General features: G+C 40.0%; 7 protein-coding genes across 9 annotated transcripts; 5 read left to right on the top strand and 2 right to left on the bottom strand.

Annotated features, from left to right (window-relative positions):
* Positions 1-18: 18 nt before the first annotated feature.
* On the top strand, positions 19-1,808 carry LOC126607269 (uncharacterized). The gene is made up of 2 exons (XM_050274804.1): positions 19-890; positions 1,051-1,808. The coding sequence occupies exons 1-2, from the start codon at positions 371-373 to the stop codon at positions 1,521-1,523; spliced, it is 993 nt and encodes a 330-aa protein (XP_050130761.1). The 5' UTR covers positions 19-370; the 3' UTR covers positions 1,524-1,808.
* LOC126607268 (magnesium transporter MRS2-5-like) lies at positions 1,772-4,764 on the bottom strand. Its single transcript, XM_050274803.1, has 7 exons — positions 4,590-4,764; positions 3,445-4,059; positions 3,247-3,317; positions 2,828-2,956; positions 2,319-2,663; positions 2,131-2,178; positions 1,772-2,054 (listed from the first exon to the last, which is right to left on the bottom strand). Exons 2-7 carry the CDS (start codon positions 3,863-3,865, stop codon positions 1,824-1,826), a joined length of 1,245 nt encoding a protein of 414 aa, XP_050130760.1. The 5' UTR covers positions 3,866-4,059; positions 4,590-4,764; the 3' UTR covers positions 1,772-1,823.
* Positions 4,765-6,927: 2,163 nt separating this feature from the next.
* Positions 6,928-13,235, top strand: LOC126607106 (uncharacterized). Of its 3 annotated transcripts, none has more exons than XM_050274546.1 (9): positions 6,928-7,461; positions 8,095-8,968; positions 9,564-9,785; positions 11,181-11,284; positions 11,408-11,483; positions 11,617-11,712; positions 11,842-12,358; positions 12,518-12,653; positions 12,832-13,235. In XM_050274546.1, exons 2-3 carry the CDS (start codon positions 8,097-8,099, stop codon positions 9,760-9,762), a joined length of 1,071 nt encoding a protein of 356 aa, XP_050130503.1. In that variant the 5' UTR covers positions 6,928-7,461; positions 8,095-8,096; the 3' UTR covers positions 9,763-9,785; positions 11,181-11,284; positions 11,408-11,483; positions 11,617-11,712; positions 11,842-12,358; positions 12,518-12,653; positions 12,832-13,235. The 3 variants fall into 3 exon arrangements, with proteins under 3 accessions (XP_050130503.1, XP_050130502.1, XP_050130504.1); XM_050274545.1 differs by having other exon boundaries at positions 6,929-7,461; positions 9,564-10,869; XM_050274547.1 differs by having other exon boundaries at positions 6,932-7,461; positions 8,095-8,944; positions 9,564-10,869.
* Positions 9,911-13,020, top strand: LOC126607795 (uncharacterized). The gene is made up of 8 exons (XM_050275517.1): positions 9,911-10,112; positions 10,497-10,619; positions 11,181-11,284; positions 11,408-11,423; positions 11,617-11,712; positions 11,842-12,358; positions 12,518-12,653; positions 12,832-13,020. The coding sequence occupies exons 1-8, from the start codon at positions 9,911-9,913 to the stop codon at positions 13,018-13,020; spliced, it is 1,383 nt and encodes a 460-aa protein (XP_050131474.1).
* A 483-nt stretch (positions 13,236-13,718) lies between the features above and the next one.
* LOC126607104 (proteinaceous RNase P 1, chloroplastic/mitochondrial-like) lies at positions 13,719-17,027 on the top strand. The gene is made up of 6 exons (XM_050274543.1): positions 13,719-15,029; positions 15,516-15,605; positions 15,706-15,887; positions 16,064-16,184; positions 16,461-16,529; positions 16,754-17,027. The coding sequence occupies exons 1-6, from the start codon at positions 13,899-13,901 to the stop codon at positions 16,853-16,855; spliced, it is 1,695 nt and encodes a 564-aa protein (XP_050130500.1). The 5' UTR covers positions 13,719-13,898; the 3' UTR covers positions 16,856-17,027.
* An 813-nt stretch (positions 17,028-17,840) lies between these two features.
* LOC126607103 (LRR receptor-like serine/threonine-protein kinase RPK2) lies at positions 17,841-21,558 on the top strand. Its single transcript, XM_050274542.1, has one exon. The coding sequence runs from the start codon at positions 17,999-18,001 to the stop codon at positions 21,359-21,361; it is 3,363 nt and encodes a 1,120-aa protein (XP_050130499.1). The 5' UTR covers positions 17,841-17,998; the 3' UTR covers positions 21,362-21,558.
* Positions 21,559-21,948: 390 nt separating this feature from the next.
* On the bottom strand, positions 21,949-24,673 carry LOC126607105 (ninja-family protein AFP3-like). The gene is made up of 2 exons (XM_050274544.1): positions 23,626-24,673; positions 21,949-22,489 (listed from the first exon to the last, which is right to left on the bottom strand). The coding sequence occupies exons 1-2, from the start codon at positions 24,380-24,382 to the stop codon at positions 22,065-22,067; spliced, it is 1,182 nt and encodes a 393-aa protein (XP_050130501.1). The 5' UTR covers positions 24,383-24,673; the 3' UTR covers positions 21,949-22,064.
* Positions 24,674-27,184: the final 2,511 nt, after the last annotated feature.

Raw genomic sequence — 27,184 nt, 5'->3', positions numbered from 1 at the left:
ATACCTACAAGCCAACAGGATGACCAACTTACCAATTTGACTCTCAGCCTAGAACACTGCTCGGCTCCTCAAGTGTGAAGGAATGATTCCTCCTTAATTTTCAGTCCAACATGTATAGAAAAATATCTCGTTAAAACCGTTTGAAATTTTCATACGTGGGCAAGGAAGAACGACTCTTTGCGTGACCAACTATTATTAATATAGCCGTTGTGGATTTGCTATCATCGACACCACCAACCATTTTTGAAGGAAGAGTAAAAATTGGATCTCCTCCCTTTTCTTCATCTTTTCGATCAAGACAGACGGATTTCACCAAAAACCCTTTTCGTTTTTGGTTTTTGAAGATCAGAATTGACCAAAAAAAGAGGCTATGGATTTTTGGATTATAGCTGCAGCAACAGCAGCCACTGGGGCTGGTTACGTGGCGAAGTGTTATTGGCACAAATGGTTTTCCAGAGAGAGGGAAGGTGTTGCAGATAAATCAGGTGATGATGGCGATGAGCTGACAGAGTCTTCTGGGGAACTGGTTTCTGATTTTGTTGTAGCAGAAAAAGCTGGGTTTCTTTTTCATCAAAGACTAGAGAAAAGCAGATGTCTTGGAGTTAAATCAAAAGGGCATTCTCTAAAAGCACTTAATTATACGGAAAGCTGCTTATTGGCTCAGGTGGTGTTGTATGGGGAAAATGCCAGAGTGGAAGAGGATGTGTATAGCCCATCTTGTGCATCACCTTGTATTTTGGCATTGGGGCCATTTTTGGTTAACAATGGCAGCCAAGTCAATGACGTGTGGTTAGAGAGCGAGGAAAAGGCGGCGTGGCGGCAGGGAAGGAGGAGGAGGAGATGTAGCGGCTCAACTAAACCGGTGGCTGGCAGCCCGTTTGATTCACAAGGTTTTACACTATTCTTATTAGGAATCTGTTATCACTACTTCAAAAAAGTCGTCATGTACTTTTCCCCGACAAAAAAAATGAGGAGGAATGAGTCGTTAATGACTATTTTGGAGTCATAATAACAATTCCATTCTGTTTTGTTTAATTTGTACTTTTTCAGGTTCAAAAAATGGACTGCTGCTTTTCTTTGTTGGAATCACTATTGGAGCAATATACACTATTAGTGCACGTAAAAGAGAAGTTGACAAGTTGAATGAGTTGTTGAACCAGACTCAGAAGTTGGTCCAAAGTTTACATGAGGAGGGTTTTAAATTCCAGGGAACTGAGAAGCAGATCATTACCTCCTTCGACGTACGAGAATCTGAGAGATCGAACATACGTGTTGCGAAAAGGCTCGATGATCAGATGGAGGACGGTGTCGAAGCAATGAGAAAAATTGAGGCAGAACTCCTAGCTGAACTAGAGATTTTGGAAGAGAACACTCACGAGGAAATTAACAGAGGTGTGTCGCCTCAGGAGCTGAGTTTGCGCCTGTATGAAGTGGTCGAGTCGAGGCTCGAAGCACGAATCTTGGAACTCGAGGCAGCACTTGAAGCCAGTGAAAAGAAGGTGCGTTTAATGGATTTGGTATAGGTACGCAATGAGGCTGATTGAATAGAAAGATGAACAGAATGCTGCATATACGGTTGGAGACCTGTTATTGGTACTCCACAAAAATCGTCATACAAAGTGCTGTATGATTATTTTTGGAGTGTTGGTAACGATTCTTTGAGATTTTAAGTTAACGAGAATTAGAAAAAGATGCAATGCATGTATAGTAGTCTAGGAATTTCACTAATTATTTCGTCGTTGAAGCTCTTTAAGCGTGATAGAACACTCAGTTTCACCACTAGAATGTGAGTCGTCGATTTCATTTAAGTATATACTTTTACCTTACAATGGGAAGATCCTTTTGTACCTAAAATACATCAGAAAAGAGAAGTACAGGAACCCACAGGCAACACTGCTAATAACCAGAACCCAATTGAATGTAGATGGATGATCGAAAACAGTGGCGGCAAAATTCATTCCAAATACTGCTGTAACAGCGGCAAAAGCAGTAGCCAAGAAGGTAGCCGCTGTAAGAAGCAACTGATACTGTATCAGTTGGTTCTGAACATTGCCCTGCCCAGACAAAGCGCAATGTTATTGTGCATATATTGTGGTAATTAAGAAAGCAGAAGCGTTTATCACTCCTTACCAGTTTAATGTTAATCAAGTCTTCGGTATCATCTATGTATTCTTTCAGCTGCATAACCAAAACAAGACATATGCTGTTGTCAATCACTTATTGCCAGTTTAATATTTAATCAAATCTTCATACCACCACTGCATTCTTTCAAGCCAATAAATAGATAAAGTATTCACTGAACGTAAAACAACTCATACCGATAACAACTTGCTGAGAGTATGGTCGATGACAACAAAGTATGCTTCAAGCAGCATTTCCAGTTTATCAATGTTTTCTCCGCCATTAGACGAACTCAATAAGCTTCCCTGCCTGCTTGAACTCACAAAACTGGTAAAAGCCCTTTGCAATTTATGTGTTCCGCTGAATGACCCCACTGGAGAAACAGGAGCAGATTTTGAAACAATTGTTTCCTCGCGTGATGTGTTAGTTTGAAAACCAAGGTCACTAGAGGGATAACCCTCTGACCGTTGTTTCTTCTCAGTAAGGTACATCTCAGCCATATCACCGTCATCATCCATGAGATGTTCTATTTCGTCACGGACCTAGATAAATTAGAAGCAATTATAATGAGGAGATGAAGAGCAGAGAACACGTATATTAAAAAAATTCTCTCTAAAACAGAAACGAATGAGAGTAAAATGAAGATGCTACTACTTCTTTTGAGGTTCAGAGAGCAAATTTTTGGTTGCCAATAGAATTACCTTACCTTCTGAACTCGTTGAGTCAATGCAAGGAGGTGACCTTTGAGTCTACGCACACGCTCCAGATTAACAGTGTTTATCGATGATGCTAGTTCATCCAGCACAGGGTATATCTCCATTTGCAGTTGCTGTGCCTATCACATTGATGAACAACTTCATTAACATAATGGATTTGTGCTGATGATGATTCCTGCTTCCTTTCCTGGTTTTTGTCAATTTTTACTTCATATGATATATGAATTCACAACAAAATTACATATAGAGTTATGACCAATAATAAATACATGACTAGGGACTCTACCAATCTGGGGATAGCTATACCACCAGAACATAGTGAACAAAGAACTTCCTGGGGTTATCTAAAACATAAATGAAACATGTACCAAAATTGGTTGATAGGGTTGTGCTGCAAATAGATTGATACCTGAGCATCTAGAGACATGCAGGTTAGCTCCAAAGCCAGCTCCAATGCTCTGAACTCGAAAGGCAAGTCATCTGAATCAAATTAGACTCGTTAGAAATGCATTCAACATCGATTTTTTACTCACATACATCGGAAAACTACGAGTAAAACCCAAGGCAGTAAAAAATATGAGTTATTATGTAGAAGTAGTTTCCGTACCAGATTGATCTTCGTTTGACTCTAGGCGTTTGCACAATTCAAACTTGTACTGAGCAACACTTTCATCCAGGGAATTCATCAGGATAACATCGTCAGCAGTGATTATACACCTGATCTGTTCAAGACTAACAACAATAGCTTTCTCCCTTCCTAGTATTGTAGAAGGGTGAATGAACAAAGGATCCAAAAGTCGGAGATCTCTGCCAGGCAACGAACAATGTCTCATTATAGTAGCTTTGTCAAGCTCCAAAATGCTTATATTCCCATGCAGATCAATCTTTATCCAAGAACGACTTCCATGACCTCTCTTCTTCAGTCCCTGAATACCAGACAGCCCACGAGCGCTTCCAGTATTATTAGAGGAGGTGGATTCTGGAAGATCAGAAGGAAGTAAAGGGGTTCGCGATCGCGATCCTTCCATTGGATTTTATTCACCCTTCTTCGGTTCCAATCCAAAACCAGGAAGAAGGAAACTTACACGTCGGTGCATATCAAACTGTACTAAAATGCAGCCCAAGCAACCACATTCATGTTTGAGCAACCTAGTTATCGGCGGAGTTCTATCTATGAAAGTGCAACCACCATATCTATGCGCATCATGTTCTTGGCGCATATCTAAATTCAGAATCGGAAAATTGTAAATTCAACATCATAATTTCATCAAAAATACAAATAAAGAAAGCAACTTTGAATGCAGAAAGTATCAGCTGATGAACCCTACTCATTGCAAACAAGAAAAAGAACGGAACTTTAAATTCTTCTTGGTTTTCTGTGAAAATCATTTAGAAAAATTATTATAGTCTGACGTATTATCCGAAGCACATATTAATCAGCCTGACTAATTTAGTCAGTACTATCCGATGACTATTTATCATCCGACTGAAATAGTAGGTATAGTCAGAGCTGCCAAACGAAGGCCTAATACAACTCATTTAGCTGATCCAATTTCTATAAATAAAAAATAAAAATAAAATAAAAAATTGCTCAAACAGTCTCGAGCAGAAGAAGCTAAATTCAATCCAATATAATCCAATCCAATCCATCATTAGTTCAAACTATATAGTTTACTAAACAATTAGAGAAACTCATCGAAGAAATCAGCAAGTGATAGAGAATCTAAAAAACCGAAGATTAACGATAATTACATTGAGGAAAGAGCTCGGGATTCCGACCCGGGATTGGAAATGGTGGGTAGCTCAAGATTGAGAGAAGCGGAGGATGTGCTTCCTGGTCTTAGTGAGACAGGAGAGGCCGATGACACTACTCCGGGAAAGCTGAGATAGCAACCCGCCTTCCGCCCCCGCCCCCGCCCCCGTTTCCTTTTTAATTTTATTTTTTATTATCTAATATTATAATAATTAGAGAATTTTAATGGGTTAATGCTAGTGTCCCTATCCGCGGATTCATTTGTCACCTGTCTAACAAACTCGTGATTTGAATCGAACAAACACTTATTTCAACACACACTTGACAACGTCAATTGTTTTCAACATTTTTATCAGCACTCTAAAAATCTCATTCTATATTTTAAATTTTTTATATTTAGAAAGAAAAATACGCTTGTGGGGAATGAATAATGAGATTTTTAAAGTACTAATAACACCTCACAAACAAATTTATCATGTTAAAAGACAAATACTAAAGAGACTCTCTATGAATTTTCTGCTACATTTTAAGGTTAATTTTCGTATCAATATTATAAATATTCTGCAAAAAACATAAGGTGACAGAAAAATATAAAATGTTTCTTAAAATCTCACTTTTGATAGTCTTCTTAGCATTTCTCTAGCCCAACCTTTATACTTCCCTTATCAACTTTTATTACATTCAAATCACTTTATAGCATTTTCATCCTAATTTACATAAATTGCTTACAAGTCGCAAGGATTTTTTCTAAAGTTTTTCTCATTCCTCTAATATATGGTAGCAAAGGCCACACACTTTTGTGTGTAAAACATTTTTTTATTTTTCTTGTTTTTTTTTAATTTCTTTTATAGAATGAGTTTTTTTTTTTAACGAGCAAACGTCGAAGAAAAGGGGTTGACAGTTAGGGGGGAGAGAGATGTGAGGTTTGTATCAATAAGGGCCCGTTTGTTTGACCTTCTTAAGTTTCACTGGACTAGACTCACTTACTAGTCCAGTGTTTGGTGAAAGCGGGACAACGTTTAATGGTACTAAGTCGGACTCGTGCCGACTAAGTCCTTCACTGCGTGGTCTTAGCGAGGCCCCTCAAAACGTTTGGGATTGCTAATCCCGTCTCCGAACTTGCGTTGTGTGCAACAGTGTTGTCTACAAGCATGCCTCTCTGCAACTCCATTTGCCTCCATGCCCAGATCTTAAACCCAGATTTGAAACCCAGCCCACCCATGCCCATATCCGAAACAAAAAAGCAAAACGAAAACAACAATCTCAGTAAAAATTCTTCCCTCTTCCCAGAAAATTCGAAGGAGTGAGAAACAGAGGCAGCAAAGTCCATGGCGATGGGTACCGAGAGGACGAAGCCTCTGCATAATTTCCGCTTTCCGTGGGATGTGAAGTGGGTGATGTTGCTTGCCAGGGAGAGATGAAGTGCAGAGGCAAGAGGCAAAGAAGATGAAGTGAAGAGGTAGATGATTTGCAATAAAAAACGAAGTGACAAAATGGGAGAAAAGGGGAATGGGGAGGGAGAGGCGGAGAAAACAATGAATGAAGACATAGGGGAGGATTCTAGAAAAACAGGGAAAAAGAAAGTAATAATAAAATATTAATTGATATATAAAATTAAAAATAAAATATTAATAAATATAGATTAAATAATATAATATTATAGTCCTGCTTCTTAGTCTGACACTGCACCAAACGCTTCACTAAGTCAGTCCAGCTTAGTCTAGTCTAAGCCAATCCAGCTTAGTCCCTGAAGCTAGTCCAGTCCGAGACAGTCCGGTGCAACAAACGCACCCTAAGTGTACATGGCTGTGAGGTTTCGAAAAAAAACAACTAAAACTTGAGAAATTATTTTAATGCTCATATATTTTTTTTCTTTTCTAATATTTTCTTTCAATTATATCTTAAGGGTATAATAGTAATTTTATTGATCTTGGATAGACATACGAAGTTTCGTTAATATATACGAGTAAAAATAAAATAAAATAATAAGAACTAACATATCCCCACACTTGTGAATTTTTTTATTTTGTTTTTAAAATTGAATAAAGAGAGAGAGAGAGAGAGAAAGTGGGGAGAGAGGGATTTATTTATTTATTTAAAAATTAAAGATATTAAAAACACCTGTAGGTGATATTTAAACAAAAAAATAGTAAAATTTATTTTATAAAATTACGTTACTGTCTTTAATTTTTTTTAATTTTGTGATAGAAATTTAAATAGTTTTCTCACCCTTTTTGATCGACAAATAAAATTTTATTAATATGTAGCATACACGTAGTTTATATTTTCAGAACTAACTATATAACTACGACGCCCTTGTCCTCCTACTACGTGGCATCACGCTAGTTGATGAGTCCCGGCAACCGGAATAGTAGGCGAGCATAAGATTGGCCTTCCAGCGCCCAAAGAAGGTAACAGAAAGTTAAAGATGGCGCGAAAGGCTTACAGATACGGAGGCAACCCAAAGAACCGCCGAAAGTTTCGCGGCGCCTTCCGTCGCCAGATTTTCCCACTCACAAACCCTAATTTTTTAACATCAATTATTATATCCCAAAAACCACAAATTCAGATATTCAACGGCCACAACTTTCACTCCTAATTTCATTTATTTATTTGTTTATATTTATCAAACTTAGGGTTTAGCAATCATAGGGGTTTTCTCCTTTCTTACGCATTCAATTTGTTTTTGAAGATTTTTTTTAAAATGTTTTTAATTTATTTGGGAATTTAGTAATTCAATTGAGGCGAGGGAAGGTTTAATTCTACCAAAAATATATATGAAATCGAGGCGAGGAGGAGGCAGAGGAATGCTGATCGCCGATAGGATCATATGGAATTGGGAATTTTAAGGGCTTATTTCTAATGATTCAGGTGAGCTTCTTTCCTTTGTTATCTATTTTATTTAATTTTTTAATCAATTTGAATTTAGCTATCAAATTCATATCCTTTATATGAAAATTAATTTTTAAGAATTTTATGGAGGAAGGACATTTTTTCTCTGTTTATTATTTGATTTTTGTTTCCATGAAATGATAGCTAATGCAGGTACATTGGTAAATTGTTGACACGAGAATTCATGAAATTGTAAATATTTTAGGTCTTAAGCTTTTGGTTTCATTACACATTCATGTCATTAGCTAATGGAAGATTTGATTGCAAAACCGGGCGCAGTGACATTCTAGGATTCATACAGCCGGATAAGGCTTGATTGTTGTTGTTGTTGTACTCATTCATGTCATTGACGTGTAACGTGTTTACTTGCTCGGAATGAGAAGTCAAGTCGGATAAGATATAAAATTGATAATGTCATATTATCTAGATAGGCGTGTTTCGCGAAGCATTTCCAAGCTTGCAAATCATAGTTATGTTTTATTCATGAAACCAAGTTGGAAATCCATATCATTTCACTCTGGATTAAGTACTTTAGAAGAGATCATTTTGGCATTTGAAGGCAAAATTTATCAATTATTTCTGTTATGAAATTTGTTTCGGGCATTGTTTCAGTAATGGACTTGGAACCTGGAAGCAAGAACAGCGAGAAGTCAGAACGAGTTGTTGATGGGAGTGAAGGCAGTAAGCACCCTGAAACACCAAAGGTTGTTGATGGGAGTGATAGCAGTAGCCATTTAACAATACTTCCAGAGGCTACTGCTAATGAAGGTGGTCCTGTCCCAACCAGAAGACTAATCTCTATATCCTCTTTGTCTTCGTTGGCATCAGACTCGTCATTGGAAGATCTATTCCAAGTGGATACAAACAGAATTACAACTTCAACACATACTGCTTCCGTCTCTAAACATGATGACTATAACATTGTAGGTCCCGCATCAACATCCCGAGCTTCTGATGTCACCCATGGGTCCATGGTGCCTGGTTTGTCACCAACAGATTCCCCTTCAATCCAAACTATGGATCGGTGTGGTGGATATGATCCTTACAGGATCCCGACTTCTGTGTTTTCAACAAGTAAATCCAACAAAGAAATGGATTGGAGTGTTGCATCCAATGAGTCATTGTTTAGCATTCATTTAGGCAACAACAGCTTTTCCAGAGACCACACATTTTTTCTCGGTGATTTGGGCAAGTCTGGGGAACTGTACAAATCAGGCGAGTTGTTTTCGCTCAATCCAGCTCTTCCAGTTCCAGCGGTAGAAATTGAAAGTGACAGGATTGAAGAAGTGAGGAAATCTGGAGTTGGAGTGGCAGATGAGACCATCAAGGACATAGCAAGAGCAAATGCTGAAGATCATAGTGAGGGAAGGGTACAACCGCCAACTGTATTTGGAAAATCCCCTAGCCTCTCTCGCCGTTCTGATGGGAGTGGGACTAGCACACGCTCTTTTGCCTTCCCAATGTACGTCTATATACATTATCTAAGGTGAATTGTGCATGGATGTACCCTACTTTTCTATTGGATGTAATGCATTCTTATTTTAGGATGAGCCTACATGCAGTTTCGTATGTGTAATATGCTCATGCACACACAAAATTCCGACATATGCCTGCCTACAGAATTTTGTGCGTACAGGAAGGAGACATCATCTGTATGTCTGTTCCTGTATGCATAGTAGTAACAAAGTTCACAAACCTAAAACATTCCTTTTATTGGCCAAGATCCAAGACCCTGAACTTGGTCCATGAAGAATGCACCCTTTGTTTATTGCAGAATAAAGAAGCGTGCATAGCCATTGTGCTACTGTTCTAATTGTAGCCGGGCGTTCTGCTATGTTACATGGCCAAGCTGCTATTGTTCTAACTGTAGCTGGGTGTTCTGCTATCCGTGGAGCTGTAGCCAAAAGAGATTGTGTTGTATTTTTTCAACCATGTATGCATGTCTTTTTAGCTATGGTGGCCATTCGTCGGGCTTTAAGTGAAAACATAAATTTTCTTCAACAATCATGAATGCATTTGTTATCTTTCCATTTTGCTCAAAATCTATGGTCTGTGACTGGTATGTGCATTCTGTTATGCAGATTGACAGATGGGATGAAAAGTTCTGTGAAGGCTACTGAGCCGTGTCTGGAGCAGCCGCCGCCACAACCACCAGTCAGATTATCGCCTAAAAAAGTGACCAAATCAAAAGTCACCTATTGGTTTCGTTGCTTTTCTTGGTTCAAGTGGGGTTGTTCTTGTCACCGGCGTCATTGTTGTTCTTATTGTTGCTGTTGTTGAGAAATGTAAGCGCCATGGACTATGTAAGCCTCCTCCTTGTCCATATAATGAATGCCTAACCTTCCCTTCAGATACTTGTACTGAGAAAAGTATATGTACAGTTTACACGAGATTGTCAGCGAATTCAATCGCTGATCGATAGTTAGCGATGTCTTCTGGATCAGAGAATTTAGTTGCAAGTTCTAGTTTCAGGTTCAGATCTTTCTTTCCGGTGTACCGTGTAATTTCCAGTAGGTTTAATACATCCCATAATACGTGCATTAGCATACAACAGGGAAACTTGTTACTTGTGAGCTCCCTTTCGGAATACCACCCGAAATCTGCAACGCTCCGCGTTTCAAAGGCATGCTGTGTATAAAGCTGTTCCAGAAAGTCCTCAAAACACTTCGTTGTCGATTTTGAAACTTTCGTTGTCGTTTCAAGGTAGTCTGACAGTGTGCCCGTCCCCTTAGTCCTCGCACCTAAGCTTGAATCCTTATCATATATTTTATTTTTTTCTCGTGAATTCTTATTTTATAAATTAGAGTAGTTTAAAATATCATTGAGCGGGGCGTTATCAAATATGATTTGGGCTTCGACTGAAAGGTCTCAGGCCCAAAAAACCAATCTTCCATTCCCTCCTCAGCTCCTCCGTTGCTGAAGTGCTCTCGCTGCTCCGCGGTGCTCCGCAGCTCCAGAGCTTCGATCGTACTTTTGAACCTCAGAAATAAAAATAAAACGTTTTGCGATTGCAGTTGAATTTCTTTCAGTAATCTTGCATTTCCGCCTTCATATAAAATTGTTGAGAGCTGAAAATTCACAGAAGAATTTGAAGAAGGGAAACGAAAAAGAAAGTGACATGAACAGCGCCGGAGCCGGTAACATATTTTCCGATGAGATTTCAAACATCGAATGCTAATTGCTAAACACTCGTTTTAAGCATTTTTTGTACATGGTTACGTCATTTTCCTGTCAGTTTATCGGGTTTTCATCTTTGTAGGATATTGCAGACAAGGTGTTTGTTTAAGTGCCGCAAAGGGACCAATGTTTGTGTATATTGTATTGGGTCTTCGTTTCTGCCTACTGGGTTCCAGTTAGAAAGACAAAATATTTTTTCTGAGCATTCGGGTCGGTCTGTGGTCTGAGTGTTGGTTTTGATTCTGCAATATTTTTGCACAATGCCTGCTTATTGTTTGCTTATGCATTTGATAAAATGGTGTCATAATCCCATGAATTAGTACCTCCCCAAATTCCAAATTAAGTTTTTCAGCATGCGTTACCGACTGTCAAGCATTTGTATCTGAAAATTGTCGAGTACATGTGTGGAACAGCGTTACAAAGAAATCTTTGTCAAGTAAAAATTGAATGGGGATATAAAGCTATATCTCAACTGCTGATTATAAATATTACTTTTTCTTTGATATTTACTGAATTTATAGATGGAGGAGTTGTATTTGCAATCCATGCACTTTCCGGTGTAGGGTCGGTGGCATTAGGCACAGCTCTTACTTACCCTCTTGATACAATCAAAACCCTTATTCAGGTTTGCTCCCCAGCATCATTGCCTAGATTTCTGATGCTTTACAAGTTTTTTGCTTTGTGGAGAGCCATGTCATAATCTGCTTCTTACCTGAATCCTCATTTGTTTTCTTTTTTGAGAGAACAGGTTGGTTCAGGATCTAGTAATCAATTGACAACTTCTTAGGTTTTAAAGAGAGTTCGATATTTTTCAGGAAATTCAGGTTCGTCCCCGATTTTCATTAGTTTTTTCAAGTCCTGTTGTTTTCTCCACTGCTTTCTATTTATGCTTACAGGATTCATCTCCTACCCAGTGTTGTGCTTGCTGATAAGTTTGGCCTGTGATGCATGTTGTAGGTTTGTACAATGGTTTTCTATGGTTAGCAGCGGGAAGAACTTTGGGGTTGGGAGCTCGTTTTGGAACATATGAAATTTTGACTGCCTTTTATAAAGGTAGTTCTCTTCATTTTTGGGTAACTAATAATAAATATGTGCATACACATGGTACCAAAATTTTATCTTTGTTAGATTTGATTTACAGCTTCCTGACATCTCTTCTTGTCGCAAATACTTCTTTGGTAGATGGTAGAGCAGATAACTACGTCTACGTCTCTGAGGTCCTCCTGGCAGGACTTGTCGCTGGTGTTGCAGAATCACTAATAAGCTCTCCCTTTGATCTTATGAAACTTCATGCCCAGGTGACCTCTGCTTCTTGCATTCCAAACTCGGCCCCTCTCCCAGAAAAGGGAGCTGTTGTACCTGTGATTCAAAATTTGTTGCGTGGGTGTAGTCCAGACATGAAGGCATTAAATTCTTCTGTTGCCCTTTTATCCACCCTAACAACCAAGCATCCTAATATGACGGGTGCTTTACAAGGGTACCCATGGATGATGACAGGATCTGGGAAGCCACCCTCAGTGTTCAGTGTCAGGAAACCATCTGAAATCATCTCTTTGGAAGGATGGGGTGCATTATGGAGAGGTCTACGGCCAGGAGTTGTTCGGGATTCAGTTTTTGGTGGCATATTCTTTTCTACTTGGCAATCTCTGCACCGTGCAATGCTTGACTGGAAGGCGGTGGGGATGGATCCTGAACCCAGGTATTAATGCAATATGCTATCGACTAACCTGTATCTTAGTTCAATGACATCATGAAGTACCATTGTTTGCATTGCTAAAAGGAGCACCTGTTGGACAAAGTTGCATTGTTTTATGTTTCCATTTTTCCTTCCTTGTGAAGTGAACTTGCTTTCTCATAGGTCGGATGATGAAATCGGTCCACCCTCTCCCTTGGCTGTTAGTATTGCGGCTGGAATATCTGGTTCTGTTGCTGCAGCTGCTTCTCATTGTTTGGACACTGCCAAATCTCGATCAAAATGTACCGTGCTTCCCAAGGTCTGTTACTGGTTTTTAGCAAAGTTTAGTCGGGTTTGGGCACGATACACCTATCTTGATTCATACTTAGATGCCGCTTGCTAGCATCACTTCAAGAAGATGTTGAGCAATGAGTGTCGTCTTTTATAAAGGTTGCTTTGATTATGAATGTCATATATTTGTGTTTTGTGGTGAGCAGTATGTCTCGACGGAGAGGAAGCTTCTGAAATGGCAAAGACCAGGGAATAGGTTTGAGAGAGTTACAGGGATCCATCATTCAGACAGGAATCTCCTGTTCCGCAGCCTTGGGTTACGGATGGCTCGCAGCGGGATCGCATCATTGGCCATGGTCGGAAGTTATTTCTTGGCTGTGGATCTTCTTGTTTGAAGAGCAAATTAACTGGTATACAATGCTTAGTTGAACACATTGATAAAAAAGAATAAGAAAGAACTGGATTTATAGGTGTATACGTTAGCTGATTTGTTATCTCATTGAAACTGGACATCCAAATAAGCTGAAGACATTGATGAAAGTTAACTTCGGTGGGTTGTACGATTCTTCCTCCTTTTACCAAAACAATGCTAAAAAGTTTCGTTAAATAACCATTTTGTTTTTAGTTTCTTCTCCTTTCACCAAAATAAAGCTAAAAATTTTCGTTGCATAAACCATTTTTGTTTAGTTTCTTCCTCCTTCACCAAAACAAAGCTAAAAATTTCCATTGAATAGTCATTTTATTTTTAGTTTCTTCCCCCCTTCACCAAAATAAAGCTAAAAAGTAACGCTTAATAACTATTTCGTTTTTAGCCAAAATGAGGTTATTTTTGTTCAATCAACTCATCCACTTGTTTTTCTATTAACGGAGAATTTTCACACTTTTCCATTAACAGAGATGTTTTCACAGAATGATCGAAATATTTGACGGTGGATGTACTCAGAAGTCAGGATCATTTTTATCAATTTCAATGTCAAAATCAAAATGAGGAGTTATAACATACGTATTCTTAAAAATTATTTTGGCTACAAAGCCTTTTCCCTATGAGAAAAAGAAGATAAAGATATTACGACGTGTCGTTTCCTCGATCAAGTAGTTTTAGCTAGGGTTTTAAGTGCAGAGATTTCCAAAACCTCTGCGGAATTCTCACCCAGTTCATGTCCGAGCAGACATGAATGCCAGACGAAATCCTCCGACTTATTTTCCATAATCCAATCCTTCCTTTCTATTGCAATTTATAATTTCACAAAAAACCCAAAAAATAGAAACAAAAATGTTGCACGGCGGCGCTCTGCCAAGAACCTCGCCGCTCTTCTCCTTCTTCATCAAAATCCCACTCCCCCTAATTTTCCGAACCTCCAGCCGTTTCTTCCGCCCAATTCTCCGCTCCCCGAAACCTAAACCGACCCTGAATTCCACCGACAGCTTCTCCATGGACAAAAGACTCAACCTTTGCACTCTGGCTCTCTCCGATAACTCGCCGTCGCCGTCGTCTCCGGCGGTTTCCAACAAAGCCATGAAGAAAGCGCGGCGGGAATCTCCGGAGGGGGTCCTTAGGCACAAGCTAGACATGTGCTCCAGGCACGGCCAGCTGGTCCAAGCTCTGAGCCTTTACGACGAGGCCAGGAGCAATGGGGTCCCGCTTAGCCTGCACCATTACAATGTTTTGCTCTACCTTTGCTCCTCCAATGGCGGCGGTGATGACGGTGATATGGGTTTGAAGAGGGGGTTTGAGATTTTTCGCCAGATGGTTGAGGATAAGGTTGTCCCCAATGAGGCCACTTTTACCAGCGCGGCGAGGTTGGCAATCGCGGGGGAGGACCCGGAAATGGCGTTTCATTTGGTGAAGCAGATGAAGGGTTTAGGACTTGCGCCGAAATTGAGGTCTTACGGTCCGGCATTGTTTGAGTTCTGTAAGAAGGGGGAGGCCGATAGAGCTTATGAGGTTGATGCTCACATGGTTGAATCCGGGGTTGTGGCGGAGGAACCTGAGATCACTGCTTTGATAAAAGTTAGTTCTGATTCGAGCAGAGGTGACAAGGTTTATGAGATGTTGCACCGGTTGCGGACCACGGTGAGGCAGGTCTCGGAGTCAACTTATGGGGTGGTGGAGGAGTGGTTTAAGTCCGAGGAGGCGGCGAAAGTTGGGGTGGAGACTTGGGATGTGAATAAGGTGAGGGAAGGGGTTGTTAGAGGAGGTGGAGGGTGGCATGGGCAAGGGTGGCTTGGGAGTGGGAATTGGAGAGTGGAGAGGACTCAGATGGATGAAGCAGGGACATGCTCTTGTTGCGGCGAAAAGCTTGTCTCTATCGACATTGATCCGAAAGAGACCGAGAATTTTGCTACCTCTTTGAGCAAATTGGCTAGCCAAAAAGAGGTTCGGGGTGATTTCATTCGATTCCAGGTGTGACTCTGCTTTCCTTGTTTGTTTGTCTTCAGTGTCTAAGATTTAAGAAAAATGTTTACCCTTGATGCAAGTTTAGCATATATGATTGCATTGACTTATCTGGTTTGCTCAAATGATTTAACTTGCTTGATATGCATCTTTATATTCATATCTTTACATTGACGAGGAGAGCTCCGCTTGGAGGGCCTTGTGGAGTTATATGGATTGTGTGATACTGGTACTAGTGTAATAAATAAGTTCGTAACTAGGTCTGGCAAAAAATGGAACTTTATTGGGAGGCACAACTTTATTAGAAAAACACCAACCCCTTGTGTGGGAAGCAGTAAGGGAGAGGTTTCTTGTGTTTTCCTGTTATGTATTCATGATGTTGGTTTCGATAATTAGTCATTTTTCGTCTATACTTTTTATTTTGTTCGATTCAGGCAAATGATATATAATATGTTTGTCAGCTGTCCTGATTGATTAGAAGTTAAACTCATCCAGGAGTGGCTTCAAAGGCATGGTCCATTCGATGCTGTTGTAGATGGTGCCAATGTTGGTCTGGTCAATCAACATAATTTCAGCTTTTTCCAGGTGAGTGGTAGACTATGATTAGTTTCGTGACACTCTGTCTTTTGATTTCTTCGTATCAGATATATGAATGGGCTGCTTAGTGACTCCATCTTTGTCGTAGCTCGATACTCTGGTGAACAGGTTACGCCAAATGAGCCCATCAAAGCGATTGCCACTTGTTATATTGCACCAAAATCGTGTAACTGGTGGTCCCGCTCAGAATCCTAATAACAAGAGATTGTTAGAGAGTTGGAAAAAGTCCGGTGCACTTTACTCTACTCCAGTTGGTTCAAATGATGATTGGTAAGTTTGCATCTCTTGACCAATCAAATGGTTGGACTGAGTTATTAGACATGAATAGTTGTAGTCGATATATACTGCAATTTGTTTCCATGGCTTAAATCGTCGAAAAATCACACTTGTCTCTACTTATTACCGAGTTTAGCTGTGCCTAAAATGTAGTCCTATGCGATTTGTAGGTACTGGTTGTACGCTGCTGTTAATTGCAAGTGTTTGATGGTGACGAACGATGAGATGAGAGACCACTTGTTCCAACTTCTAGGGACTAGCTTTTTCCCAAGATGGAAGGAAAGACACCAGGTATCATGCGTCTGCTGATTATTGTTTTCGTAGTTTAGAAGAATCTTCTGTATGTAGACGTTTGTTGTCCATACACAAAGAGCTTGAGGTTTTTTTCTTCGCTTGGATCCGTATTCAAAACCATCCCCCAGTTTCTCAAAGATAACAAGGGGGAAGAAAATTGAAACTGGATCTTAGCTGCTATTGGATTTCTTTCTTACATTAGCATGGCAATGCCGGTAACAAGAAATTCGAAAACAGAAACTGTGCAGTTACATTGGTTCGTTTACATTGCAGGTTCGATTGTCCGTATCAAGGCGCGGACTTAACCTTCATATGCCACCCCCGTATTCGATTGTAATCCAGGTGCGATAATCAGCTGATACTAATCTCATTTCTTTTCGTTAATCCGGTTTTTCTTTATCATTGCGATAAAGCGTCATCTGATCCCTTTGGTTTAGTTTTTTTTTTTAACAAACAAACATCATTGTTTAACAAATAAACATCATTGTTCTTTGTCATTGCGATAAAGCGTCATCTGATCCCTTTGGTTTAGTTAAATAGTGCATTGTTGATAAATCCTTAAACAGGAAGCAGAGGATGGGGAGTGGCACGTGCCAACAACCACGGGTGACGACATTGAGACCCCAAGGCAATGGCTGTGTGCCACCAGAGCCAGAAATACCAAATAGAGAGGGAGATTTTCGGTTTTTTATTTTTAATTTTTGAAGATAAAATATATAATTCATTGGACACCATTATAGCGTGATTAACCATTTACATTTTGTACACTATAATTCATTTGTATGAGAATTTCTTGAATAATTTGTATCTATAGATTTTTTATTGCGATTTTACCAACAATGGATAGTACGAATAATAGACACTGGCGGATTTAGGAAATATTATTGGGGTTGTTGAGAATAGCGCGCTTAGCTTGTAAATTTTTTTGGACGTAATAGCATGCAAATTGGCATTTCATCAAGTCTTGGTAGACCTGAGGTCGTTATCAAAGTTTAATATTACACACTTGTCAGTAGATGCTGATAGCTTTTGAGCGAGCATGTGGACTGTTGTCAATAATAATTGAGCGAGCATGTTGACTAATGTCAATAGCTTTTGAACGAGCGTGCTAATAGATGCCCATAGCAGCACAACAATGGCACGAGTCTGGCAGCCATCCTGCGCAGTGTCCATAGAGACAATTCGTCGAGTAATTCAAGGGCAAATGTTAAAAGGCATCTCAGATTTTTAAAGAACAACACTCAGTTTTTTTGTATACACACTAGACTGTTTTTTTCGTATGAATAATTTTAAATAAAAATTAATATGAAATTTATACAATAAAAATTCATTCTCATATGTGCATTTCTCCATAGAGAGAATGCAACTATTATTCTTGCAATTATTTATGTAATGATGTAATTTTTGTGTCATTAAGACGTCTCAAGTTGTCTATTTTCCTAAATTAAAAAATAATTATGCGTTTAACGGCAGGATGGCAGATACAGACCGCCACTTGGACAGGCATGCAGGGCCCCACTATCCGCATCTGTTGACTTATGCAATCATTGACCGACAATGGTCCCCACAGCCTTAAAGTCCCCCGGGGCCCACCCACGGTCTTCCCCCCCCGGGTCATTGAATTTTCCAACCCAAACCCAATAAAATTAAAATTCAATTCAACAAAATTCGCAGAAACAGACACCCCCGAAGACCTGAGTCTTCGGTCTTCGTCTTCTCCCAGAAGCAGAAGAAGCGGATTACAGAAGACGAAGAAACAAGAAGGCAAAAGCCAAAAGCCAAACGCGATCTTAACCTTTGCTCCCGAGAAAATGAAATGCCATATGCATTTCAAAACCGCGCTTTTTCTCAACGCCTTCTGCTTATTGAGTTGCGTTTCTGGGGAAGCGCCGGTTTCTGAGAAGTCGATTTTGCTCGAGATCAAGAGCTCGTTTTCCGACCCGCATGGGGTTCTCTCCGGCTGGATATCCAACAGCTTCGATCACCACTGCTCTTGGGTCGGGGTCTCCTGCAACGACAAATCCAGGGTCGTTTCGCTTAGTCTCGGCGGCAGCAGTGGCAAAGGAGGTAATTTTCGAGCTCTCTCTTGCTCTCAGAGTTTGAAATTTCCATTTCCGTTTGATGAGTTCGCTGTTTGGAGGAAAAGTTTAGTTATTAGTGGAAAATTGGGTGGAAAGGTTTCGCCTTGGGTGGGAAAGCTCACTGAGCTTAGAGTTTTATCGCTGCCATTTAATGAACTTGGTGGCGAAATTCCGAAGGAAATTTGGGGGTTGGAGAAGCTTGAAGTGCTTGATCTTGAGGGGAATTTGTTGAACGGAAGTTTGCCAACCCAGTTTTCGGGTTTGAGGATGTTGAGGGTTTTGAATCTTGGGTTTAATAGAATTGGTGGGGAGATTCCTATTTCGCTTTCAAGATGTGTGGATTTGGAGGTGTTGAATTTGGTAGGCAATGAAGTGAGTGGAACCATTCCTGGGTTTGTTGGTAGTTTTGCGAAGTTGCAGGGACTTTATTTGGCTCAAAATAGGTTAAATGGGTCTATACCAGCCACATTTGGAAGCTTTTGTCAAAATCTTGAACATCTTGATGTGTCGGGGAATTTCCTTGATGGGAAGATTCCTGGTAGTTTGGGGAATTGTCGGAGTTTACGGACTCTTTTGTTGTTTTCGAATATATTGGCTGGTAGCATTCCTCTAGAACTTGGTTGGATTCGAATGCTTGAAGTTCTAGATGTTTCAAGAAATAGCCTTAGCGGGCCAATCCCTGCTGAGCTTGGACAATGTGTCAATTTATCTGTTCTTGTCCTATCGAATCTTTTTAATCCATTGACAACCAATCAGAATACAAAAGGAGATACATCAATTGTTTTATCTAGTGGTTTGGACGATGATTACAATTATTACGAAGGCTCTTTTCCGGAGGAAATTACAACCCTTCCAAATTTGAAAATAGTTTGGGCTCCAAGGGCAACACTTGAGGGAAAGCTTCCGAGCAATTGGAGTGGTTGTGAGAACTTGGAAATGTTGAACTTAGCTCAGAACCTTTTCAGCGGAGAAGTCACTGGAGTATTTGAAAGATGCAAGAAGCTGCATTATCTAAATTTGGGATCAAATAAGCTGAGTGGGAAGATTGATGAGAAGTTTCCAGTTCCATGTATGACTGTTTTCAATGTCAGTGGAAACTTCATGTCTGGACCTGTGCCCGAGTTTCTGTACAGAGCATGCCCCCAGGTGCTCCCAAATTCAGATTGTGTCCGAGTCAACAATCTATCATTTCCATATCAAGTGCTCTTTACTTGCCAAACTCAGCTTGATAGTCATTTGCCTCTTTCCGGTGGTAGTTTCACTATGATTCATGATTTTAGTGGTAACAACTTCACTGGTCCAATCCAATACCTCCCTCTTGCAACTGAGAGATTGCAGAAGCAGACTGTTTATGCATTTCTTGCTGGTGGCAACAAGCTCACTGGATCATTTCCTGAAAGCTTACTAGGAAAATGTGACGGATTAGATGGAATGATTATTGATGTCAGCGACAATAAGTTGGCAGGTCGAATTCCTTTTGGGATTGGTGTGACGTGCAGATCTCTTGTCTTTCTTGACTTGAGCAGGAACCAGCTACAAGGTCAAATTCCCTCCGGTATCAGTCTGTTGAAGTATCTTAAGTATCTTGCCCTGGCTAACAACAACCTCACTGGTGCGATTCCTGCTAGCTTTGGGTGGTTGCACTCCCTTGAGGTGCTAAAACTGTCTTCAAATTCTCTTTCTGGTGATATTCCTCAAGGTCTTGTGAACTTGAAAAATTTAACTGTTTTTTTGCTCGACAACAATAAACTCACTGGGCACATCCCTTCAGGCTTGACTAATCTGAAATCCCTATCTACATTCAATGCCTCCTTCAATAACCTGTCTGGTTCATTTCCATTGAACAATAGTGCGATGAACTGCAGCAGTGTCCTTGGGAATCCTTTCCTTATTCCATGCCATGTTCCGCTAATTGCTCCATCTTCAGATCAGCTAGATAGGAATGGGAGTTCACAACATAACCCTGATTCCGCATCAGCAACTACTGGTGGTGATGATAACAGTGGATTAGGCTCAGTCGAGATCGCATCCATAGCATCTGCATCAGCTGTTGTTTTGGTTCTGCTCTCTCTCGTTATCCTTTTCTTTTATACGAGAAAATGGATACCAGATTCCAGGGTTCAGGGTTTTGAATATAAAGAAATGACTCTGTTTACAGACATTGGGGCTCCTTTGACATTTGAGATTATTGTTCAAGCAACAGGGAATTTTAATGGCAGCCACCACATTGGAAGTGGAGGATTTGGGGCCACTTACAAAGCCGAAATTGCTCCAGGAATCACTGTAGCTGTAAAAAGGCTAGCTGTTGGAAGGTTTCACGGTGTTCAACAGTTTCATGCTGAGATTAAAACCCTTGGCAGGGTGAGACACCCAAACCTGGTAACTTTAATAGGTTACCATGCCAGTGAAACTGAGATGTTGCTCATTTACAATTATTTACCAGGAGGGAATTTGGAAAAATTTATCAAGGAGAGATCTCAGAGGCCTTTTAATTGGCAAATTCTCCACAAGATTGCTTTGCATATAGCCCAAGCACTTGCTTATCTGCATGGCGAGTGTATTCCGCGTGTCCTTCACCGTGATGTCAAGCCAAGTAACATATTGTTGGATAATGAGTTCAATGCTTATTTGTCTGACTTTGGATTATCTAGGCTTTTGGGAACTTCAGAAACACACGTAACAACTGGTGTGGCAGGGACTTTTGGGTACGTAGCACCAGAGTATGCTATGACTTGCCATGTGTCTGAAAAGTCTGATGTTTACAGTTACGGTGTTATGCTGCTTGAATTGATGTCACACAAAGAAGCATTGGACCCTTCATTTTCGTCACATGGCCATGGTTTCAACATTGTGTCTTGGGTGGACATGCTGTTAGAACAGGGTCTGGATAAGGAGGTCTTCATAGAAGGGTTATGGGATGCAGGACCCCAGAATGATCTAGTCGAGATGTTGAATCTGGCTGTCTCGTGCACAGTCAAGAACCTCGCCTTTAGGCCAACAATGAAGCAAGTCGTCCAAAGATTAAAGCGAATCCAACCTATTTCAAGGAAGCCGGATAATGAGCAAAGTATAGAGCTATCGATCATAACCTAGAAGTATAGAAGGTATGACATGCTTGTAACTTATACATTTCTGCGTAGTCGAATTTTGGTTTCCAGTTTGTTGTTTTTCCTGCAACAAGCATATTCTGCTGAGCTGAGAAATTTTGTCAACTATGCAGTTATACTAGTATATGTCTTGAGTTCATTTGCAATTGATCATCTATAATCTTAACTGAAGGATTGGTAGTAGCTTACTGTCTAGTGGCATTCAGTCTTCACTTTATGGGAAGAAATCCCGAGTTCAAACCTCATAAACAACAGTTATTGTTTAAAAGAAACGGATTCAGGGTGTTCCATGTCGTAAAAGAGAAACTAGACGATTGTAAGAAGAGGACTCCATGTTCGTCTCTTCAAAACTCATAAGAGAAATATATAGAGCTTTAACGAAAAGAACGCAACATCTTAGAGGTGGACAACCGCAAATACCATGAACACGCAATACATTACTGTCATGCGTAGTCTTCAAATGATAAAAACAGGTGGCCAAGCGCCCATGAACCAAACCCACCAAGCCCATTCCAGTAAAATAGTGGAGTTCCGTCGTTTCATGGAAGTTATTCTCTTTTAGAAGATATGCCATTTAAAACTCTGCGAAACCATGAATAGATAATAGATATTATTTTTAGATAAACTCCATTTCTAGAACGCACCAAAAATAAAAATAAATAAATAAACAAAAAAAAAAGCTATCAAATTTAAATTTCGGCAGCCGGGTTTACAACAATATGCCTAAGCGGGTGAGCGACATCACTCCCTCCTGCATGCTTCACGAACTCTGCCGGAGACAGAAAGCTTCCATGGCATACACACATTATTCTGACTTCCTGTCCCTTCCCATATCTGTACAGAATTCCCTCAACTTTTCTACCATTTGGGCCATCTCCTATTGTGAAAACACACGGCATGTCCTCCATGGCGTTCCTCCTCGTTTCCCTTTCGCTGTTTTCTTGCGAACTAGGCTTCTTAGATGGGTTTTCTATGTCGGGTTTGGGAGTTTTGGATGCATCATCTGCTGTTCTTGTGCCTGAAGTGCCCACAGCGTAGTCCTGATTACTTCGTTCTTGCAGCAACTGGTTGCTAGAGGGTACAGCGCTTCTTGCTTCACTGCAACCGCTGGTTCCTGTGATCATAAGGGAAAACAATGAGGAAAAAGTAGCTGTGTGTTTCCTCTTTTGTTCCATTCCCTTCACCTGTTTGTGGAATCTTATTTTTTCAAATTCAAATTCACATAGCAAATTTGGAAATTTAAAAATACTGCAGGTAAGAGCCTGTTGAACTACATATCAATCTATCGAAGTAAACTAAGTTTTCACATCGACGAAGACAGATGGAAAGAAGCCAGCCTCAGACAAGAAACCTACTTCCATAGACTACCTGACTACATCATAAGAGTACAGTTCCTACTATAAGCTAATCAATATGTTCCGCTCTCGCATCCACGTCTAGGTTTAGGCTGCAATATCAAATGGAAAACAACTTCCATAGAGCACTAGAAACTTTGATAAGTACTTCTCCAGATTGCTCATACCGCATCTCGGTTTGTTCACAATCCAGTTGAAGATGAATCACCGGTGGTAATTGCACACTGTACCTGCTTAGTTACAGAATTGTTGTCGCTTGTGCGGCAAGGAAGAAAATACTCGGTGCATTATAATCGTTCTCTAATGTATCCGTCGCCCTACCTTGGAACTACCTAGACTATCGGACAGGTTAGAGATCAGTGCAGCTGTTGCAGGCTTGCAGAATGTGCTGCAACATTCGTTCATCCCCCTCGGGAAATACTCGGATAAAATCTGTCACGCAGAAGGGCGGAAGGGGAATGCTGATCAGCTACATCTTGAATCTCTCTTGGACGGGAAAGTGATCTGTACCGGCGTCTTACAAAAATGCAGCCACAAGACACATCCCTTCTGGGAACTAAAGGGAACCGAACCTAACCGAAAACAACTGGTTAGGTCAGCTAGGCTGAGGAACTCATGTCCTCTTTCGCGTTCCAAATTTTTCTCAGCAACCAACTTTGCATCGCACTCCATGAACTAAAGAGAGCGAGCACACGGGTGATTAGAACACCCAACATACAACAAAGAACAAAAGAAAGACCACATGGGAAAACAACCTAAGACTCCATCTTCCTCAACAAAACAAAGTAGAAGAACCCAGTAAACGAAGCAAAATCAATCACTTCACAACTGAATTTCAATCCCAAAATTCATCAAAATTCAGATTAAGAAACAGAATTCAGAAAACTTGAGATACCTTGAAGAGGTTTACTCTCCAATTCCGACATCCCCGACGAGCTTCCGCCTAGGGACTCCGCCGAGCCCTGCGAATTGGGTCGCCTTCCAAATCCTTGCAAACCACTCAAATTCTCACCTTTTAATTTCACCAATGCATTTGCACCCACTCCGCCACCGCCACCACTAGCAGCTTGCCTAGCAACTGCTGCCGCTACCCAGCTAGGCAACCCGAAAGGCGGGCCCGCCGTCCGATTACCCCTGACACCGCCCGAATTGGGCCCAATTGAACCCTCAAGTTCGCGCTTTTCCTCCTCCACAGAACCCCCTTCTTTTTCTGTCCTTGAGTTCCTCTGCTTCTCCGACCTCCTCCTTTTCGCCTCCAACCGCCTCAGCGTCTGTAACTCCTTCCTCTTCCTCCACTCCTCCTCTGTCTCGGCCGGAAGCGAAGACGTCCTCATCAGCCCCGCCGTGTACGTCGGCGCCGTCGCGTCGTTGTCGTCCCTCACAAACGGCATCGTCCCGGCAATCGACGTAGATCGGATTAGCTTGTTTTTCGCGCTCTTGTCGACCCCGAACCGACCGCCTAACGAAAGCCCGAGATTCAACTCCAGCTCATCCGACTCCTCTTCCTCGTTAGCGTCCGCATATTGTAACCGCGTCGTCGCGTCGTTGCTTCTGCTGCACATTAACCTCTGCAGCAGATCTCTCGGGTACTTATCCATTTCCAGAGACAGATTTTCCATTGCTCTCCTTCTCCATTCATTAGCTTCACCCATGGAAAAAACAGATATATATATATACACACTTCAGAAGCTATTTGTATGTATCTGCAGATTCGAAAGGTTGAAGCTTTGATCAGCAGAACCCATTAGCAGAAACTTGTTTTAGATGACAGTAGGAAAACGCTCGCAGCATTCAGTTCAAATCCGATTCAGGAACGACGCACCAAAGAAAGCCGTTTCTCTCTCTGCTACTTTATGAGTCGTCCGTTTTCAACTCGGCCGAGTTTATTTCCCAACTCGAGAGATATCCGAGATTACGGAAGCAGAGAAAACGAAAGAAGAAAGTATTGCATAAAAAACCCGAAAGGGAAAGAAAAGCAGAGACAAAGAGAGAGATTTTCGTCAAATTTCCGAAAATGCCCTTGGCGTTTTGACAAGGAAAACTACTTGGGGAGGCGGGTGGCTGATTCGAGGAATGCCGTGCCGACACGTAGCAGGACAGGCACTTTCTTTTTGGCATCTCCACCAGAAACAGTAACCTATCCTTGCCTACACACGTGTCGTGAAGAGAATCAGGAGGGGATAGAACCACGTGTCGGTCATACATAGACAGCGGTTAGGAGACACGTGGTCCGACTGGTTCGGCCTGTCGTAAAATGCCTTGACGTGGGTTTTGGTTGTTGCACTCTGCTGCTGCTAGATTTCTCTCTCCTCCAATTCTTTTTCTCCTCATTTTTTGTAATGTTAAGGAGACTCTTTTAGATTAGAATTTTCGATGAATTGTCGACACTTAATCTTTTTGATACATTATTTATAATGTCAGAGCGTGAATTGTTTTACAAAGATGAGGTAGTAGAGGGTTTATGAAACGTCCACTTTGAAGACAGTCTAATTAGAATTTTTCCTTTACACTTTTTATTTTGTTTTTTTCTTACTGTACAAAAGTCAACACAAGATGTTAACTTAATTTAATTATGACCGTTAACATAAATGCGAGGGGAGAGAAAAAAACGGATGAGAGATAAACCTACACCAGATAAAATTGCTCAATCGAAAATCCACCTTCTACTACTTGTCCACTCTTGTTTGTTTATTTTATTGTTGGTCATGCTTAGGTGTCGTTTTAATTATTTGACTAGTACTACTTTCTCTGTCATCTTTTTAACTAACAGATTTAGATATGATAATTTAATTTTTGATAAGTTTTTATATTGTTAATCGTAAGATATTATGTTTCAATATCCTAACATGTATAGCATGGAACTAGTTTTTTTTATAGCTTTTTAGGTTAGATGACAATTGTTAATTATGGTTGTAAATTGTAAGATATTATGTTTCAATATCCTAACATGTATAGCATGGAACTAGTTTTTATAGCTTTTTAGGTTAGATGACAATAAGTAGTGTTTTTAGGTAGATTTTCCACAAACACCGCGGATATAGGTTTGCGGCGACAAAATAATAAATCGTGCTGGTTTCTTAACCTAGGCTTTCGTAAGTGTCATTACTTGAGTCTAACTTGTAAATGAAATATAAATTGAATAACAAAAAAGCACATGTACTGTCACAATGTATAATTGAATAGAAACATTACAATTCTGAACTTCTCGTGTCTTTTATTAATACATGAAAAGTCAAGAGTTAGAATATGTATTGCTGATTACCCGTCAAACCGTACAAGATAGTTATAGCATGTTGATCCAAGATTGACCCAAATAAAAGTATTAAATTTCATACAAATTAAAATTGAGTGTACGAAATAACTGTTAAACCAAATATAAGACTGATTGCATTCATGTTCCATAATGATATTAGATTCGCACTTTTATTTTCTAGTAAAAGAAATAGCACGCACTCATAGAAAACATAAAGTTGCTATAATGCTTTTTTTGTATTACGATAGAGCTAGGTTTTTACCAATTATATGGAATGTTTACTAATACATTGTACATGGCTAATTACAAGTTTTTTTTTTTTTGAAACTTTAACGAAAAGTTTCCGGTGTTGTTTATTTTAAAGAAAAACTATATTTTTATATTAAAAAGTCATCATGATACTATTCATTTTGCCCTTTATTTTGTCATTATCGTTAAAACTCAAAAATTTCAAATTATTTTTATTAGTTTTTTTTTATATGCAACGGTGTACAATGTAAGTTGCTCTCTGTTAAGACGGTGTGGTCAAAGTCTATTACCCACAAAGTCAACTAGGAGGAAAATGGGCGAGTGGAGTGGGATGCACGTGCGTCCAAACAAGAAACATGTCGTCATCATAAATTTTCATGGGTAAAAGAAGTGGGACCCGCAGTGGCAAGTTACAGATTCCCACACCCTAGAAAATAGTACAACTAGCTACGTGTCTGGTATCCACGTGTCCAACATAGCAATCACCAACTTCTGAGAGCGACATGTCGTCTGGTATTTTTGGCCTTTTTTTTTTTTTTTTTTTTTAGAAGAGTTTTGGCCTACTTTTTTTCCTTACTTTTTTGCCAAAAGAAATTCGATTTCATCAACCGAAAAATAAAGGGAGTTATTTTGCACATTATAAACGTAACCATGCACTTTTTTTAATAGTGAGAAATGTAGAAAATAGTGCATAAGTCTATTTTAAATGCTAGTAATTCATTTTAAAACAAAAATTAAATTTTTTATTCGAACGGTGTTTATTTTAAACTAATCCAAAATGTATAAAAAAAAGAATTCAAATACATGTGCATAAAAGATATCATATCTACTACTTAATTAACATGATTGCGTATATTTGAAATAGCTATACATTTCAATACTTTTTTTCCATTATGTTAAACGGTTCGGCAAAGCAGTACAAATGACCTCAAAGAATACTAAATAGAGAGGT

Source organism: Malus sylvestris, chromosome 16 (genome assembly GCF_916048215.2).
Source record: "Malus sylvestris chromosome 16, drMalSylv7.2, whole genome shotgun sequence".
Lineage (NCBI taxonomy): Eukaryota > Viridiplantae > Streptophyta > Magnoliopsida > Rosales > Rosaceae > Malus > Malus sylvestris.
Note: the sequence above shows the minus strand (reverse complement) of the source record. Positions and strands in the feature narration are given on the sequence as shown.